Source organism: Pseudopipra pipra, chromosome 16, assembly GCF_036250125.1.
Source record: "Pseudopipra pipra isolate bDixPip1 chromosome 16, bDixPip1.hap1, whole genome shotgun sequence".
Taxonomy (NCBI): domain Eukaryota; kingdom Metazoa; phylum Chordata; class Aves; order Passeriformes; family Pipridae; genus Pseudopipra; species Pseudopipra pipra.
In genome coordinates, this window is record NC_087564.1 from 15,059,613 (window position 1) to 15,078,559 (window position 18,947).

The following is an 18,947-nucleotide window of genomic DNA, read 5'->3' on the forward strand; positions in this document are numbered from 1 at the left end:
AAGGATGGGAAAACCTGCCCTTTGTGTAAAAAGTAAAAATCCTTGTTGCAGGTGAGCCTGTGAAACCTCCATTTGTGAGTTTGTTCCCTGTGGTTTCTGCTGGGACATTGGCCATAGAGGTCCTGTGGCAGGACAAGCTCTTTGGGAGAGGCCTTCCAGCAGAACTTAAATCATTTTTGTACCAGAATAACTAATGCACTTCCAAAGTGAGTTGGTAATTCTGGAGTAAACTCACTTTCATCCCACAGTAAGGTGCCTCCAGAGAGCTATTACATTTTCTTGCATAAACAAACTTTTCAGCTACTCTTGCCACCGATCTCCTGTTTCTTCTTCTGTTGTTTCCTCCCCCCCAGCACTTCCAAATGGCATCTGAAAACCCTTCCTTTGCCTTGGTTATTGTGTAATTTCATTTTTTACAGAGCTCCTTGCCCGCTGTTGGGGAGCACAGTTTGTGAGACACTCGATACAAAAGCTGGAATTGTGGGGTTTTAAATCCTATTGCCTTTTTTTTTTTCCTCCTCTTTCATGACTAAGATTCTGGTCGAGTTACAAGAGCTCAAGGGAATGGGCTGAACAAGCCAATAAATAAAATGTTAGAGCACAAGGTGGCTACAACTTTCTTTTCAGTGTGTTCTTCCCTTGTGGAAAACAGTGGTGGAGCTGCTGCTAGCAGGTATTTAGGGTGAAATAAGACCAAGCAGCACCTTTTTTCCTGCAGGGAATATGAAATAGAGCTCTGCCTGTGTGCCCTTCAAAGCCCCCGTGCCCAGCTGGCTCCCAAAAAGTTGCTGGTGCTGCAACACTTTGCTAGAGCACAGAGGGGAGTTGATGCCTCTGTCTCTCTGCCCCCAAATACCTGATGGTTTTTTTTATATTTAGCTGATTGAATAATAGCTTGGAACTTTCATATGAAAGGACTTATTGGAGGGACAAGCATGCTGCAGGTCGTGGAAGCTTGTCTGTGAGGCTTGTAATTTAATTGCAATTAAATTACCATCCTCAGAAGTTCATTTGCAACAGAGGAAGAAGAAAGGCTTGTGTGTCGTGGAGGGTTTGTGGTTTATGTCTCGTTAAAAAGCACTTGACCTGTGCTGGACTTTAATCACTGTGCTGGTGGCTGAACTGGTGGCTGGGTCAGGCTGAGCTCCACTCACTGCTGGGGGGCTCAGGAGATGCTCAGGGCTGTGTTTTCCCTCTCCAGGAGGGCATTAGTAGCCATTAAATGAACCTCTTCCCTGTTTTCTTTCCTCCCATACTCTGCAGCTTTGGATTTTGAGATTGAAGCACTTGGGGTTTTGTCTGGTGGGATCCAAATAAAGGTTAGAGCCAGATCTCTCCTGAGTTTCTGACTCCAGGTTGTAACACAGCCAGGGTGGGAACTGGGGGCTGGATTTGGCACAAGTTCCTTCCCATTTTGAAGCATGTTGGTTTGTGACCCTTTTGTGATGAGGCCACAGCTTAGAGTGTGAAAAGAATCATCATGGAGTGGTTTGGGTTGGAAGGGACCTTAAAGCCCATCCAGTGCCACCCCCTGCCATGGGCAGGGACACCTTCCACTAGCCCAGGTTGCTCCAAGCCCCATCCAACCTGGCCTTGGACACTTCCAGGGATCCAGGGGCAGCCACAGCTTCTCTGGGCAACCTGTGCCAGGGCCTCCCCTCCCTCTCAGGAAGAATTCCTTCCCAATATCCCACCTAACCCTGCCCTCTGGCAGTGGGAAGCCATTCCCCCTTGTCCTGTCCTTCCATCCCTTGTCCAAAGTCCCTCTCCAGCTCTCTTGGAGCCCCTTCAGGCACTGGAAGGTCACAATTAGGTCACCCTGAGGCTTCTTTTTTCCAGGCTGAACAATCCCAGTTCTCTCAGCCTTTCCTCCCAGCAGAGCTGCTCCATCCCTCTGATCATCCTGGCCTAGAGTAATCCTGCTCTGACACACAAAACAGAGCTGGAAGAACCCCCCTTGGAGCTTCCAGCAGCCCAGATCCAGATGAGGATGAATGAGGGATCCACACGGGGCCACTTGAGCTGGGGTGGGTTTTGTGAAGCAGTTTGGGTAATTCAGGAAGACTTTTTTTTTGCCTGGCCCTGAGCAAGCAGCCACTGAAAGATCAGGAGCTGTGCAAGCAGGGAATAGGAACCTGGGTGTCCCGGGTTTTATCAGCACCCCTGGTTCACCTGGGAAGTTCTCTGTGCAGGCAGGAATGGATGTGTCAGCTGTGCTTAACCAGCTGACCTTGGCCAGGTCTTTCCATCAGTCTCTATCCTGCTTTATAGGCCTGTCTGGAAGTAATACAAGCTTGTACTGAGGGACTGCATGACTTAACTGATACCAGCTTTGCAGATATTAAAGTCTGAAGTGGAAGGAGAAATTAATATTGTGCCTGAATCCAGCATACAATTTTATGTATTGGAAAAAAAGTATCTGAGATTTTTAGATAAATCACATTAACAAATCTCACCTTGATGCATGGGCCAAACAGGGACAATCTGGAGGGGTTTTTAGGGCTTTGCAAATAACCCTTTTTTTGCAACCTGGCTGTATTTTTTTCCAGCTCTCCAAAATATCCCAACGACAACAACAAAACTCAGACTATCTAATTCCTTTATCTGGCCTTGGCAATAAACCCCAGGAATTCCTTTGTTATTGTGGATGGAAGCTCCGAGCTGCCCTCCCTTTCTGCCCAGAAAGAAAAGATTATCTCTAGAAACGTAAACCAAGAGTTGCAGGATCTCAGGGGGTCATCCTTCCTGTCCAGGAAGCTGCTTTTTGGCACTTCCTACCCCGCACAGGAGAGAGGGAGGGATCGGTTTCAAAGGATGCTGAGAGCAGCCCCGAGCTCTTGATATGACACATTAATGAAAACAAAGATTAATACCATGTGACACCGTTGCCTTGCAGTACAACTGGGAACTAATGAGACTAATGAGAACCACATTTTGGGTTGAGAGATTAAAATTTAATCAGGGCTGATGTCAGAAATGAATCATTTAGCGTGGTTTTTTTTTTGGTTTGGTTTTTTTTTTTTTTTTTCCTCCCCAGCATGTGGAAGGTTTTCCCTCCCTGCCCCAGGCTGGGTGTTGGTTTAGCTGCAGTCCTTGAGAGGGGCCAGTCCCTCTCCATCTGCTCACCTGGAATGGAGTGTGGCTGGGCAGGAGGAGGGTGATGCTGTGGCTGGGTTAGTCCTCAAGACCTGAAAACATTTGAGGTTTCTCCTTTTGGTCTCCTCTCAAGTTCAGTGCAGGTGACAGTGGGGTTTGTGCCTTTGATTTGGGGCTCTTCAAAGGTGCAAGTGGAATCTCATAGGGTTATTTAGGTTGGGAAGGACCTCTGAGGTCATGGAGTGCACCACTAAACCACATCCCCCAGTGCCACATCTCCAAGCAGGAGCAAAGAGTGCAGGTGCCAGGGGATATCCAAGGATTTGAGTGTGTCCCTGCCCACATCCCAAACCTGGGCATTAGTGTGGGAGAGCAGAGCAGGTGGAGATGAGCTGGGTTAAGAAGGCAGACCCAGCTCTGTCCCAGCTTTGAGAAGATCTGCAGGAGATGTGGGTGCAAGAGCTGCCAGAAGCTTTGAGGGCTGTCAGGGGCTGCTTGAGCTGCACCTGGGCTGGTCATTGCCTCCTTCCATGCAAATATTCCTGGAAGAGAACAAATCTAACCTGCCACTGAAGCACAATATGTAAAACAAGAGCAGAGGTGTTGGTGACAGGGTGTGTCAGAGCTTGCAGAGTTACTGCTGAGGCTCCTCAGTTTGTGCCTTGAAGATTAAGGTTGTGTGAGTAACTTGTAGGAACTTAAAGACGTTTAAAAAAGAGGGGAACTAAAGAGGAGTTTAAATATTTTGCATTGATTGCTTTTACTGTTGTTTTGCCTTATTGCTGGCTTGGCTTCACTTAATCAATAGCACCTCTGGAGGATTTTTATTTTTGATTTAAATCTGAGGTCTATTTTTATTCAATCGAGGGTCTGTAAAACTAAAATAAGAGCAAAGAAACGATGAGATGATGGTGTGGTTAGTGTGTGGGTTTTGCAGTGACCGATGTACACAGGGCTTTGCCAGAGACCCAGACAAATATCTTTTAATTGCTTATTTTCTGGCACATCCAATTACCAGCTGCATCCACTGAATAGACTTGGGGATCCATCCCACAGCTGAAAAACTTAGAAAAAGAAGGAATGATGTTTTTTAAATTTTTTTTTTTTTTAAACAATAACTTGCCAAACAGCTTCATGCACCCAGTTTGGTCCAGCACGTGTTTATGTTGTTCAACTGGGGGAACTTTTCAAACAGCTGTGGTTGGGAAGGATGTTAATCCAGGGATTGGTGCAGCCTGACAGTGATCTGGGTTAGGGAAGGATCCAAGCCCTGGTGGGATCTGTGTTTACAAACTTCCCTAATCTGTGTTTACCAACTCGTAAACCGTGTTTACAAATTTTCTTAATCCGAAGATTTATTGCTGACAACAGTGGTCACTTCCAGTGGTGCTGCAGCATCGCTGGGCTGGAGGTCCTGCCCAACCAGGAATTGCATCAGGGGAGGATTGGTTGGATATTTGGAACAATTTCTTCACTGGAAGGGTGGTCAGGCATTGTCACAGCTGCCCAGGACAGTGGTGGAGTCCCCATCCCTGGAAGGGTTCAAAAACCCTGTGGATGTGGCACTTGAGGACGTGGTTTTAGTGGTGAATGTGGTGGTGCTGCTGGTTGATGGTTGGACTTGATCTCTACAGGTCTTTTCCAACCTTAACAATTCCCTGATTCCATTTGCAGGCTGAGCTGGATGTTTCTCCTGGAGAAACATTCCAGGTCTGTCTGGATGAACAGCAGCTCTGTCCTGGAGAAGGGGAGGCAGGAGACTGCAAAAATAAGCGAGTTCTCTTGCAGGAAGGGTCTGGAGTAGAAAGCAGGTGGCAACTTGCATTGGAATAACTCCTGTCTTTATGGATTTGGTGTGGGGGAAATGGGCAGGCTTTGCCTGATCCCAGAGCCTCACTGTGGGGACTCACACTGGGTTGGCAGTGAGGGCCAGCCTTCAGAGAGATTAAAAAAAAAAATAAAGTCATTTAATTGCATTAATTAATCAGGAGATGGAATAAGTGCAATTCAGTTTTCATGGGTTTTTACCTGCAGGACCTTCCTGCTGGTAAAAGCAGGATCACAGCACTGGGGCTCTGACCCTCTTGTTCCAGGCCCTGATCATGTCCAAGCTGTCACTGATGCCTTTGTTGTCCCTCAGTGTCTGGGTACAGTTGGTGTGCATCTGCTTTTGGGGTCCATTCCAGCCTGGAGACATGGGCTGGTTTGGGCAGCCTGGTGTTGCTCCAGGGGTGGAGGAGCTGCCTCCCCTTCCTGCTGCCCCATCCTCACCTTCCCTGGCACTCCCCATCCAGCCTGAGGATTCCCAGAGCAGGATTCCCAGGGCTGCCATTTCACCATTTGCTTTTGGCACTGGGAGGATTTAACCAAAGCAAACTCCACTTGAGTTTGGCAGATTCTGCAGGGTTTGGAATGATTTTTATCTTTAGAAACGAGCACGGACAGAACAGTTGGGGAATGTTGCAAGGGCTTACTTGGGTCATTCAGATTTGCTCTCCTACCCAGGCTTGATTTAGTTTTTTTGCCTTGGAAAGGGAAAACAACGTGGTGCTTTGCTGTTGGCCACGGGCAGAGCCTGTGGGATGGATGTGTGGGATGGGACAGCCCCATTCCTCATCCCCTGCTTTGCTCCATCCCTGTTCAGGCACCTTTCCCAGCACTGAGTAAACCTCACCCTTGAGCACTGTTGGGTTTGTTTTTTTTTTTTAATGTTCTCCCCGTTCCTCCCATTTAAATGTGGATGTTGTAATTACAGAGCACAGAATCCCAGTTTTTAGAGATCTGTGACCACAATAAAGTGAATCCAGACACCAGAGTGGTTTCATTTGCTGCCACTGCAGCTGATTTCCTCCCCCAGCACTGCTGTGCAGTGCTCAGGGCTTGGCAGCCACCAAAACCAGCTGTCAAAAAACGTTTCTTACCCCCACACTTTTAAGTTAATGATGTTCTGAAATTAATGGTGCAGCAGACTAATCCTGTCATCTCATTTTGATGGACTCGCCGGCTCTTGCCAGTGATGTTTCCAACTGGCTGCTTTGTTTGGAGGCAGAGTGCTGAGGAAGTGGATCCCCAGGTCCCAGGGACTCTACATACATATATATATATACACACACATTGGAAAAATGTTGTTTTTTTTAAACTCATCTTAAGTTTTACAGCTTTAATTTGGTTGGGATATCGTGGTTCACCAACAAGCTTTCAGGCACATCAACAGGAACTTTTAGACAGCAGTGGATGAGTTTTTCCACTCCAGTGTCTCTGGTTGTCACTTTGCTCTGGAAGTGGCTCCAGCCCCACCCTGGGCACAGGAGAGGCACAGACTTCAGCAGTGGGGAGGAAATTGTGCTGTTGTGGTGAAAAGCTGAAGGAGCTGAGTGTGATTAGTTCAGGGAAAGGAAAAGTGGGAAAGGAGACAAAGATCTTCAAGTGTGGGAGAGCTGGAAGGGGATGGAACACTGGCACAAGTTGTCCAGGCAGGTTGTGGACTCTCAATCCCTGCAAGTGTCCAAGGCCAGGTTGGATGGGGCTTGGAGTAACCTGGGACAGTGGAAGGTGTCCCTGCCCATGACAGGGGGTGGGACTGGATGGGCTTTAAGGTCCCTTCCAACTCAAATCCACGATTCTGTGGGAATTAGTTGTTTGCCATGTCTGTCTCCACGTGGACAGGACAGGAAGCTGTTGGTTTAGGTGGTATAAAGGGAAAGCCTTGGGAATGTATAAATGGGAGAACACCAGGCTGAACACCTGGAGAGGGAGGTGAAGTCTCCAGGCCTCTGTCAGAGGTGATTCTCACACAGAAAAACCCTGTCCTGGGGCAGCTGGATTTTCCACACTTTCTCTACTTCTGTGGCTTAAGTCTCTTTTTCACCCCTAACACAATGTGGGGTTTCTGGCAGGCATCTCATCCAGCTTTCCTGGTAGCACCTTTGGGAGCTGAATCCTGATGGAGAATAGAAAAATAGAAAACATGCCCGTACCCAAAGACCTCTTCCCTCATCCTGAGCTCTCCAGCCCAGGGAAGGAGAGAGATTCATAATGGAGATGAAAGTTGCCATCTGGGTTCACTTTCCATCGAGGATGTTCTCCATGGAGAGCGGGGAGAGAAGCTGTTAACACCAGCTGTGGATTTAGGGATGCAGCAGGGAATTATCCTGCCTGTGGAAATCAGTTTAGTTGGAAGGATCTTGTGGTGTTGGGCACTGCAAGGATGGGAGTGGTGGGTAGGACTGGTTTTACTCTATTTTTTATTACAAATACAGATGTATTTTCCTTGTAAACATCAAGAGATGTAAAGGTAAAAGTTCCTGTCTGTGTTTTATACGATTTTTAATAGACTCTGTTTTGGAATTCTGTTTTGGTTTTGGAATGTTTTACAGACTTCTAAGAGGAATCCCTGTCCCAAATAACCCTTGCATTAAATAATCTGTGTAGCTCTGGGGTAGCTGAGCACAAAGGGAATGGAAATTTATGGGGCAAGTCTGGCCCATGTGCTTTTCCTCCTCCTGGAGCAAATAGAAACCATCATCCCACAGGCTTTGCACGCAGGAAAAAAGATGTTATATGGAAAAGGTGATGTTTTCTGCCAGGTGGGTTTGGGACCATCCTGGTCCTTTGCCTGTATGTGATTTTGGGGATGTGGGAAGCTCTTGTGGAGCCGTGTCCTCAAACCCAGCCTGGCTCTGCTGTACTGAAGCAGGAAGGGTTTTCATCAGGAATAACATAATTTAAACTGTGCTCTACTATCAGTTTTTGCTTTCCAGGAATGTACTTGAGCTAGAATTAATCAGCATGACAACATGGTGAAAAGCATTTAACCCAAATATTTGATGATGTTTATGATTCCCAGCTGATATTCACAGCCTGAGTGTGACATGAATTTTGCCTCCAATGACAAGTCATGGATAATGACATTGTTTCTCCCTCCAGAAAACAGAAATGACGTCCTATTTCAATTTGATTTAGGCAATCCAAATGGCATGTACTTTGAATTTCTGGCTTTGAAAAAGTGCAGATCAAAAGTTCCTCTGTTGAAATTTGTCCCAGCTTCCCCCCCAGGCTGCAAAATCACATCCATGTTTTTACTTGTCATTATCTGTCGGGAATGTTGCAAATGCCAAGACAGGCAGTAGTGAAAACCCCCATTTTTTTAATAAACACTCTCTTAACTCCTTATACAGGAGCTTGAGAAGGAAAAAAAAAAGGTAATTAAGTCCCAAACTCCAACCTGAAATCTGTGGGATTTGGGTACCTGCCTGTTTGTACCTATTAAAAAAAAAAAAAAATCCCTGCAAGAATTCCTGCTGCTTTTATGTATTTGGAGTGGGCCATTTGGTTTGGTTTCCTTGGCATTTGTATCCCAGGCTTCTTCAGAGAAATAAATTCACAAGTGTTGGCCTGTCATCACATGACAAACTCCGGAGCCCGGATTGATGTAATCGGCAACAGACACACGTCAGAGAACTTCATGTGGTTCAGAAGAATACAATATTTTATTAATTCCTCATTCTCTGTGTGTGTGTGTGTGTGTGTGTCTGTGTGTGTGTGTTTTAAATGAGCCTCAGGGGGTTCTTAACTTCTGCCAAGAAATAAGACTTAATTCCTACAAGTTTCTGTTGTGAGCAGCACCACGACCGTGGTGGAGAACAGCAGAGCGAGGTTCCCTTAATGACAGATGTCTTCATAAAGACCTGCTCTTATTAATAAATTAAAAAATTACTGTGCATTTTAAAGTTGTTTCTTTGTGCATCAGTAGCTCTGTGTGAAATGGTTGTTCAATCTGTTGTAGGATGTTCAGATTGATGGATTTTAGAACTGATTGAACTGGCGAGTATCAAATTAATGCACCTATTTGGGGTGTTTTCAGTAGCAGCAAATCCTGCTGGAAAATCTTTAAAACCTGGGGTGTTTCTCAGTTTTAGGGTTCTTTTTGTTTGGCTTTTGGGTTGGTGTGAGATGCACTACCCAAATAATAGTGTTAATATAAAAGATAAAATTAATAAAGCCCTGATGTGGCATTGAAGCTGTAATGGGACCAAACACAAGGAACAGCATCTTAAAACTTGTTAAACTTTGGGGTTTACGTGTGGTAGGAACTGATAATCTTACAGAAAGTCACTGCTGTAGCTAAGGCTAAAGGTAATTCCAGTAATTCCAGAGAAGACCAGGAGCAGCCCTGTGGGAGCCTCCTGGGACTTGGGATTGTGGTGTCCCTTCTGGGTCTGCTGCTTTAACATCTTCCTCAGAAGGAGGTGACCAAGTGCTTGGAGTGCTAAATACCACCTTACTGCCCAGAAATCAGGGAATTTGCTCTTCTTCCATTTCCAGGTAGCAGCAATTTCCCATTTCAGTTGCATGTTATGTGGTTCAGAGATGTTTCTGTGCTCTTTAGTGGTGTTTTGAAACTCAAAACGTGTGAAATGAGAAATAAAACTAATACAAGGCATAGTTCCCTTGAATTGTCAACCAAAACATTAATTGTTTTGCCTCTTCTTCGTTTTGTTTTTCAGGTATTCCTTTGGTAAGTGACTAAAAATGAGAAAACCTGCAGTAATAATTTATTGATGCATTTGTGGGTATGTAGCTTTTACATTTCTCCAGCTTGTTTGCTTGGTCTTTCTCTGTGAAATGTTTTAAGTTTTGATTATCTTTTTTTTGTTTGTTTGTTTTTAAATGAAGTTTTTGATTGTCTTTCACTGCGTTTCTTCCTGCCTATAAGCCCTTAAAGTAAGGAAATTCTGCAAATTAGGATTGAAGGAGACTTGGTAGAAGGGTTGAGTACCAAGAGAATCATTTGGAGGGTTATAGTTAAGATGAATAATTAAATATACCCGAGGTAGGGTCTGAAGGACATCCCTGTTCCTCCCAAAGTCCAGTTTGCTTTCCACAAGTGAATGTCAGGAACCTCTTACTCACATCCTGGGCTTTTCCCCTGGGGTGAGGGGCAGTTTTGCTCCCTTGGAGGTTGGGAAGGTTCATTCCCTGCTTTGCCCAGGTTGGATTTTCTTCCAGCACTAAGTTCTCCAACCCATTTCTACATGGAAAGGTAGAAATCCTGGTGGAAAACATTCCTGTCTGTGGAAATACTAGGAAAACTGCCAGTGTGCTGCTGATTTTCTGGGAAGTAATGTCTTGGAACAGCCTGTTTGGATGTGTCTTCTCCCTGCTGTGGGATTTGTGGGTGGAGAAGGATCCTGGGTCATGGTGTGGATGGAAAGGGGGTTCCCAAAGCATTCCCAAGTTGTCACAAGACAGTTACTAATGGAAAATATTCTACAAGAAGGCACAAGAATAGTTCAAATCCATTTGTATTGTGGGGGTTTGACCCCTTCTCCCCCAGGGAATTGCACCTTTGTCCTTGTTCCCAGTGGATGGTTTTAATCAGGGATAAGTGGACGAACTGTTTGAGTGTGAGTGGGAATATTGAGATTTATCCAGTGGAGAAGCAGAGGAGGATGGAGAATCCTTGCCATGGTGTCCATCAGGTGTCTCAGAGCACATTTGGTGTTGAATGTGGGTGTTTGAACCAGCTGGCCAGGACAGACCCAGACTCCTGTCGAGGACACTCAGCCTGGACTCAAGTTACTCATCTTCTGGATGTTTTCCACCCTCACTGGTGGTGTAGAAAAAAAATTGCCTTTTTTCAACTGGTGTTTCATCTTTTTTTGGCCTTTCTTTATGTCCTAAGTGGAGAGCCACCCTTCAAGGCTTACTGAAGTCCTTTGTACGCAGTAGGGTCTCTCCCTTCCTTGTTTTTGGCTTAAGGGCCACTTCGGAATGAGATGAATGAGATGTAAATCTTGAGTTACTTTTGTCAGAATACAGGAAAACCACAATATTTTTGTTATAGTATAGCTGAAACAACAACATTGTCAGCCATTGCTGGAGAAGTACATTAAATATTGCTGAGCTCTGGAAGCCTTATTCTTTGGGAGCATCTACTTCAAAGCAAAAGATCCTTAAAAAAAAAAAAAGAAAAGAAATTCCTGGAGAGTTCTTTGTAAATGCTGACTGTTTCCTATCCCCCCTCCAGGAAATGTACTTTTTTTTTTTGATACATCTTAGGCTGGATTTTGGTAGCCTCTATTAAAACTCCAGGCTGTCCCTATGAATTTTAAAGAACTCCAGAGCCTGGAAATAGCAACAAGCTCTCAGGCCAACTGGTACTGCCACAGGTTTTGCTCTTTGCCCTTACTCCTGTCAGGGGAGAGTGATTAAAAACACTCCTCCCTTTGAGGGAATGAGGTGGGAAAGAGCCAGGCAAGAGCTTCCACGTTGGGTGTTTGTCTCTGGAAGGTGGAGAGATGCTCTGGGATGGAAATCCCGGGGAAGGTGTTGGCCTGGGCTTGGTGCTGCCCTCAAATTGGCTGAGCTCTGATAACTTTAGGTTTTATTTCTTGTGATTCAGGTTATAAATGTGGCTTTAGGGCTGTGTTTCAGTGAGTGTGGTGCTGTTACTTCAGGTCCTTCCCTGTTCATGGGCACGAGGGTGGAGCTTCCCTGCTGGCACATCACTGGGATGGGTGGGCTGTTCTGGTGGGACTGGAGTACACTGGAGTGCTTTGGTCCTTCCTAGCTCAGTTGGATTCTGTGGAATTCTGGATCCTGGAAAGCAGAATATTTTGTATTGGTTGTATCACAAATTGTGGGAATGGGAGCAAAATGACTTTGATTTATGAGTGATCCAACCACTCTGAGCCTGTCTGAGAGGCCACCAGTCACATCCTGCATAAAATTCCATGTAGTGTTTGTGTGTCCCTCAGATGCTCAGGGGTCACACCTATGTGGATATTCCAGTTGTATCCCAAGGCAAATGATCACACCACAGTCAGCATTGAATGGACTGGGAGCTGTAGGAATTTTGGTGGTGTTTTGGTGACCATCTGACTCCAGCTGTTAGGATGCTGTTTGGACAGTGCTCTCAGGCACATGGTGGGACTCTTGGGTTGTCCTGTGCATGGCCAGGAGTTGGGCTTTGATGGTCCTTGTGGGTCCTTTCCAGCTCAGGATATTCTGGGATGGATGGATGGAGGTGCTGCCTGTCCTTGGTGGGGCACAGCTGCAGGATCAATTCTTCTTTTCCCAGTGGAAATGTGATTTAATATAATGATTTATTGTCTCTACCAGGGGCTTGGAAAAGGTGATGCTCTTTTACAAGTTCCTTGTCCTCTCTCTTCCATTCTGCCTTATTGTTTTAAGCAGCCCCAGATATTCATAAGACACTTGGATGGTCCTGAGTGTGTCCTGAGATATTAAATAAGGTGGGAGCGGGAGCTAAGCAGGAAAACTGCAAGGACTGTGTTGTGATGGATGGGAATGTCTGTGTAGAGTAAAATTCCAGGGGTGATGTGGGCAAATGATGTCACTGTCCAGAGAGATTCTGACTCCATGTGGTCACCTTTGTGGCCATTGGATACCTCTTGGGCCAGCAATCCATATTCCCAGCAAGGAGCACAAGGAAAAGACAGGAATGGCATCCCTTTACCTCGTGCTATGAATGGGATCATTAAACAGAAAGGATGGAGAAGCAGCTGATCTTATTTGAGTCCTGATGCACAAAAGTGTCCTATTTGGAGCCAAAGCAAATGTTTCCTTAGGGATTGTTCCAGGGAGCCTTGCTCCTGCACTCCTTGCAGGCCAACTGTATGGCCAGAATTAGAAGCATATTTTAAAAATAAGAGCTTTTTTTTTTCTTTCCACCCCTCTCACAGTAAATTTTCTTGCTCATCTTGGTGTGGAGAGAAGACAATTGAATTAAACCCTGTATTTTATTCCATTATCTGTAAACATGGAATGAGCAAATAACTCAGCTCATACCCAAAATGCCCCCAAATTTTATATTGCATTTATTATCTCAGAATTTGAGCTGAAGTGTGTTTTGATTAGAAGTAGAATAAGAAGTTAAGAGCAGAGTAATGGTAATTCTCCATTACTTGTTAAATCCTCACTCTTTGCTTCAATGCAAATTGTTCCAAGGAGGATTTTCTTTTAAAAGGTCTTCAGGGATCTTGAATTTTAGATGTGCATTGACATAAAATTCAATGTTAGAGTGCACAGCTGGGGTTCTGGCTTTTGCTGTGTGAGATTGAGACGTTTCTCCTTTGTGAGCGTGTTCCCGAGGAAGGGCTGAAGTTGTCCTGGTGGTTGCACTATCCCAGGGAGCAGCACTGAGGAGAGTGAGAGGAAAATGGAATGGCTGAGGTCAGACTTCACTAGTGCAGGCCCAAAGCTTGGTTTAAGTGTGCTGAGATGGGGATGTGTCTGAGCTGAGCTCTGCCCTTGGTTCCTGCAGATCCACCTGCAGTGGGTGGGGTTGCCCAAGAAAATTCCCTGGCAGAGGTTGTTGCCCTCAGAAGCTGTGGCTGAACATCCCTGGAAGTGTCCAAGGCCAGGCTGGACTGGACCAGGAGCAGCCTGGGATGGTGGGAGGTGTCCCTGCCCGTGGCGGGGGGTTGGAACAAGATGATCTTTGTGGTCTGCAACCCAAACCAGGCTGTGATTCCATGTTTTCTCACGTGGCCCAGGGAATTCTCATGCTGGCACCCCATGGCACTTGTGAGCTCGTTGCACAGCAGACGTGTGGGAGTGACACTGGCAGTGGGACCTGGAGGATGAGTTGGGCTGTGTTGTTTTTCCTGGAGAACTTTGCTGCCTTCCCAGCAGGAGAGCCTGGAGCTGAGTGTCCCAGAGAGCCCCTGGGAATGGCTGGGGTTGAACACCCAGATGCTGCTTTTTATTCCTCCTCCCCCACACCGAGATGGGAGGGACGGGGCAGCTTCCCAACCATTCCTGTTCCTGGCTAATATTGGGATCTGCTGTTCCTGTTTCTCGTGTAAGAGTGGGAAACTTTTCTCTCTGTCTTATTAAATCTATTTTTCAAGCTGTCACTTAACCAGGTCTAGTGACAGAGTCGGATGTTTATGTGGCCCTGGACACTTGAACTCTGGTGTTTTCAATCACAACAGCACCTTTTGCCAGCCGGTCTGAATTAAATCCTCCTCCTGACCTTTTACCCTCGCCGCTCTTAAATTCATGCTTTAAAAACAGCTTAATGAGGGGTTTACTGGCCCAATTGGAAGTTTTTATTAAAACCTATTAGTGTGCTGGAGTAGCCTGCCTGAAGGAAACGATTAGCCCAAAGCAGCTCGGCTCGGAGCTGGCCCTTGGCCACGCCAGGTTTTCCCTAAACTGCTTCCAGACCCACGTTAACCCCAACACTGCAGCCTGCATGGAATTCATATCCTCTGCTTTAATTTATGGCTTGTCTGATTCCCTCCCCAGCCTCTCCCCGTGTTCACGAGGGCGTTTGGTTTTAATGTGATTAGGGTTGCATTAAAGGGCAGCGTTGCCTTTGGGTCGGGCCTGGCTGGTTGGAGAACCTCAGTTGAGTGGAGGTGTTCCCCCAGAACCTTTGGTTGGTGCTTCCCCAGGGATGGGGTGGCAGAGCCACGATGCTCCTGGTTAAGCTCTCCATGAGTTGGTGGTACAGCTGCACTGGTGGAACACCCCAGGGTTTGACATTCCTGGGGGACACAGACCATGGATAAGGAGGGTGGGAGCTGGGGGGTGGAAATGCCAGCTGGCTTCTGTTGTGAACTTCCAGTTGGATCTTAACTTGTTTGCTGTGTTTTATGTTAAAAATTGGGCCAGTGGTTCTTGCCTATCTTAAAAACAAACCTTACAGGGCAGCTGAAGCCCTGTGCCATTACCTCCTTGGTTATGTCCCTGTGGAGCTAAGAAACATGGGTCAGAGCTCCTACTTGTTAAGAAAAGCCTGGTCCACTGGAAGGTGTCCCTGCCCATGGCAGGGATTGGAACTGGATGGTCTTTAAGGTCCCTTCCAACTTAAACCACCCCAGGATTCTGTGAAGGCAAACTGAAGATTGAGGGTTGGAATCTCACTTTGCAAAACCTGCTTTTAGCCCAGAAATGAGCCAGATTCCCTCCTAATAAATTTCAAAATTAATAGAAAAAAAAAATGAGGAGGTGCCAATATCCTGGCCAGGCTGCTATTTAAGTGACAGAAATTGAGGTTCTGGGATACGTTTTGAGCATCATAAAGCAGAAATAATCCCCAAACAAAAAGCAACCGGTCCCTCTCCACACCCTGAGTGTCACTTCCTTTATTTTTGCTGGCATGTGGATGCACCAACCTCGGGAGGTGCCTTCTAAAAAGAATGTTTGAGGAAAAATCTGCCATTAAAGTTATTACCGCGCAGCGGTGCCTTTGATTGCGGCAATTATGCAAATGATTGGAAGGGATAAAATACTTCTTTAACGAGGACTGATGGAAATGGTGGTGCTGGAATGAGAGCAGGAACTCCTTCAAACAACATCTTTCCGTGCAAGGAATTTTCTTGCAGCCCTTTGCCTGGATCTCGACCTGTGGAGCCCATGACCGGCCCGCGGATGTGATTTTGTTTTTTATTTTCCCTTAATACAGGAATGTAAGTGGGTGGAATGGGAACGCTGGTCTTGCAGAAACTGGGAAACCCTTTCCCTAAGCAAATTGTTTCTCCACAGTCTTGTGACTTGACTTTTGTCCTCGCCTTAAGAAAAGGAAACAAACAGAAATGCTTTTTGCAGGCAGAGGTTTCGTCCTTCGGAGGAGCCAGGAGGAATTTCTGCGTGGAAAAGGGTGGTCAGGCATTGGAAGGAATGGGAGTCCCCATCCCTGGAGGTGTCCAGGGAACAGCTGGACGTGGCACTGAGTGCTCTGGGCGGGGGGACAAGGTGGGGATTGATCACAGCTTGAACTCCATGATCTTGGAGGGCTTTTCCAGTCTTAGTGATTCTGGGATGCTTTGGGTTTCATCAGAAAAGGTGAATTGCCCTGGCAAGGGTGGAGCTCTCCTCCGTTAAGTCTCTCAGATTAAAGCACTGCCAAGGTTAATTGAAATTAAAATAACTGGAGTTTTCTCCAGTGTTGGTTTTAAAGCACAGGAGCTGTTTCCTAGAATTTGGAAAAACGTTGACCACAGTTAGAAGGAAACATCTGTTGTTGGTGTGGCTCGGACATGGATCTCCTGGTTTAGCCTGTGGTGCTTCAGCTCAGGTTTAGCTGCTGGTGGAGCAGATCTGCTGAGCTTTGTCATGTGTGGCACCAGTGGGGGATCACTGTGTCAGCCCAAATTGTTCACTCAAGGTGTCAGTGAACAGTCAGTGCCTTGGCTCTGGACTGGCTCAAAAAAGAGGGGGAGGGACTTTTTGCATGGTCAGAGAGTGACTGGACAAGGGATGATGGTTTTAAAAAGAGAGGGACAGAGTCAGGTTGGATATTGGGAAGGAATTGTTCCCTGTGAGGGTGCTCAGGCCCTGGCACAGGTTGCCCAGAGAAGCTGTGGCTGCCCCTGGATCCCTGGAAGTGTCCAAGACCAGGCTGGACAGGGCTTGGAGCAACCTGGGCTAGTGGAAGGTGTCCCTGCCCATGGCAGGGGGTGGGACAGGATGGGCTTTAAAAGTCCTTTTCAACCTAAACCCTTCTGTGATTCTTTACTTGGAGAAAGACAATTAGTTCCATTAAGTTTCAAGTGTGTAAAAGTGAACCTGTTCACAGATGCACCTGAGCAGTTTGGTCCTGGCACTGACTTCTCTGGAGTTTATTTTAAAGCCAGCACTTGTTCTCCCTCTCTTGCCTGAGCCTCTCCCTTATCTGCTGTCCCGAGCTTAGGCTGGATTTGTGTTAAGCCTTTCCTTTAAACTCGTGGCTTTCTGCCTGTTCTCAGTTGCAGCTTCCTGTGCAAGAGCAGAAACAAGACTGGGGTTAATAAAAGTGGCACCTCAGTTCTTTAAAAAATATAAAACCCTTGTATAGTAACATTCTCATACCAAGGTGGGTCTGAAGGATGGCACTGGCACTGGTCAGGCTGCTGAGGAGGATTTATGTCCAAACATCCCAGCTTGGACTTGTTTGTGCTGAAAAAGAAGGCTTTTTTGTTTGTTTGTTTTTCCTTTTTGGTAGGGAAAAAAAGCTGGTTCAAAATTCAGTCTGGGCAAGGGAAGTGCTGCCCAGCACCAGAATCTGCCACCACCTTGGGCTGAGGTTCAGCATTGTCTGATCCCACAGAGGAATGGGGTGAGCTGAACACAGCACCCACTTCTTTGGGGAGTTAAGGAGATCAAATGTCCTTCCCCAGCTGGACCGTGGCCAGGAGAGGGTGATTAATTCCCCTACTCCTTCAAGGAGTGGGAGTTTTAATGACCCAGTGATAAGATCCTGAGTTTGGTGCATCCTTTGGAAAAGCTGAGCTCCGCCTGCCCAGCCCGGCTGTGGCACCGGCTGTGCTTGGATTTGGGATTGGCTTGGCAGGGGGGAGGGATGGGAGGTGTGGTGTGGGCAGAGTGTCACCTGCAGGGTCCTCACCTGTGTCCTGGAGCACAGATGGGTTTGGAAAGGCAGCCAGGCAGGTGGGAGCACCCTGACCTCACCCAGGCTGTGGGCTGGGGAGAGGCCCCAGCAGTTGTTGTGGCTGTTGGGAGTTTTGGTTGTTCCTATTTCATTGCACAAAAGGATGAGTTTTTTTCCCTCTGGAAAACTGGAGCAAAGTCTCTCAGCCAGGCTGACCTCGGACAGCAGCCCCAGAAAGTGTTCCCGTAAATATTGTACAAGTGATTATTTTTTTCCTTTTGCTCTATTTTTAAAACCCCAAACTCAGACAACTGTTTGAAATCGGATTTTTTTCCAAGTGTTTAATCAATTGCAGAGGACATTGGCATTATTTTATGTCATGGAATCTTGGAATGGTTTGGGTTGGAAGGGACCTTAAAGCTCATCCCATTCCAACCCCCTGTTGTGGGCAGGGACACCTTCCACTAGCCCAGGTTGCTCCAAGCCCCATCCAACCTGGTCTTCACCTCAGTCCTGGATTCCTGATGGATTTTCTGCTTCAAACACAAACCTTCAGGCTTGAAGGATCTTGGACATGCTGCAGAGCAGGAATAGTGGCACTTGTTGTCCCTGAAGTATTTGCCAGTTGTCATAAACTCCAAGAACTGGGACAGCCCAGGGATAATCCACCTGCTTGGAAAACAGTCAGTTCTAGGGAATAAGCCCAAAACCCAACTTAAAAGCAGAATCCACCTCAAAAGTGGGAGGGAGTCAAGTTTTTTTTCTGATTTTTAGTGAGAAGGACAAGCTGGGGAGAATCCAGTGAAAACAATGGATCAGCTCCATGACAGTGTTGGCCTCCACAGGCTGACACTTCCCAGCGTGGGGCTGTTTAAATTCCCTGTGATACTGCCAGGCTTTGGATGGGAGGAGGATGGGAGATGGGCAGAGCTGCCTCCAAGGCTTGCTTCCATCAAAAGTGCAGGTTTGGCCTGGGAGAGCAAGTTTTATTTTTATTTTTCTATTTTTCTGAAGTTTAAATAAACCTTGATGTGCAGAATAACCCCTGAATAATCAGAGTAGACAGAAGGGCATCCAAGGAACTGCTGGAGGTTTTATTTTCCATTAACCACACTGTCATTTCTGACCTGCATCTGATTTATCTGTGGCTCGTTAACCACTCAAATGCCCTTTTTCTGACCTTATCTACATCACTATAAGAGTTTTATGGCAGTAATTTATGAGGATAATTACAGCTCTGCATGTAAAGTTTTGGAGCACCATTTTTCTTGGAGATGGTGAGTCTTGTTGGGTGTTCCCAAGGTATATGGAAGAATTACAAATTAAAGGGTTGAGGTCTTGGCATTGGCCATCTCTGGGCAGCTGGAGGTCGTGTGTGGAGCTCTGAGGAAGGCTGGTGAATCCAGCTCTTGGGATAGTCCTCATCCTTCTTTTATTTGCTCTGGCGTGTGGAGTTTTGAGTAGAAGTCCCTTGTTTTTGGGTGCTTTCCATCAGGAATGTTTGATG

At 46.4% G+C, this 18,947-nt stretch overlaps 1 protein-coding gene across 2 annotated transcripts in view; it reads left to right on the forward strand.

Moving 5' to 3' along the window:
• The window catches only part of LMF1 (lipase maturation factor 1), a 157,767-nt gene that overhangs the window by 11,857 nt on the left and 126,963 nt on the right, over nucleotides 1-18,947 (forward strand). The window contains exon 3 of one of the 2 annotated variants that reach the window (XM_064673375.1): nucleotides 9,603-9,613. The exons of the other annotated variant lie outside the window; for it this stretch is intronic. Coding sequence (XP_064529445.1) covers nucleotides 9,603-9,613 — 11 coding nt within the window. The remainder of the gene's footprint in view (nucleotides 1-9,602; nucleotides 9,614-18,947) is intronic. 2 annotated transcript variants of the gene reach the window in all.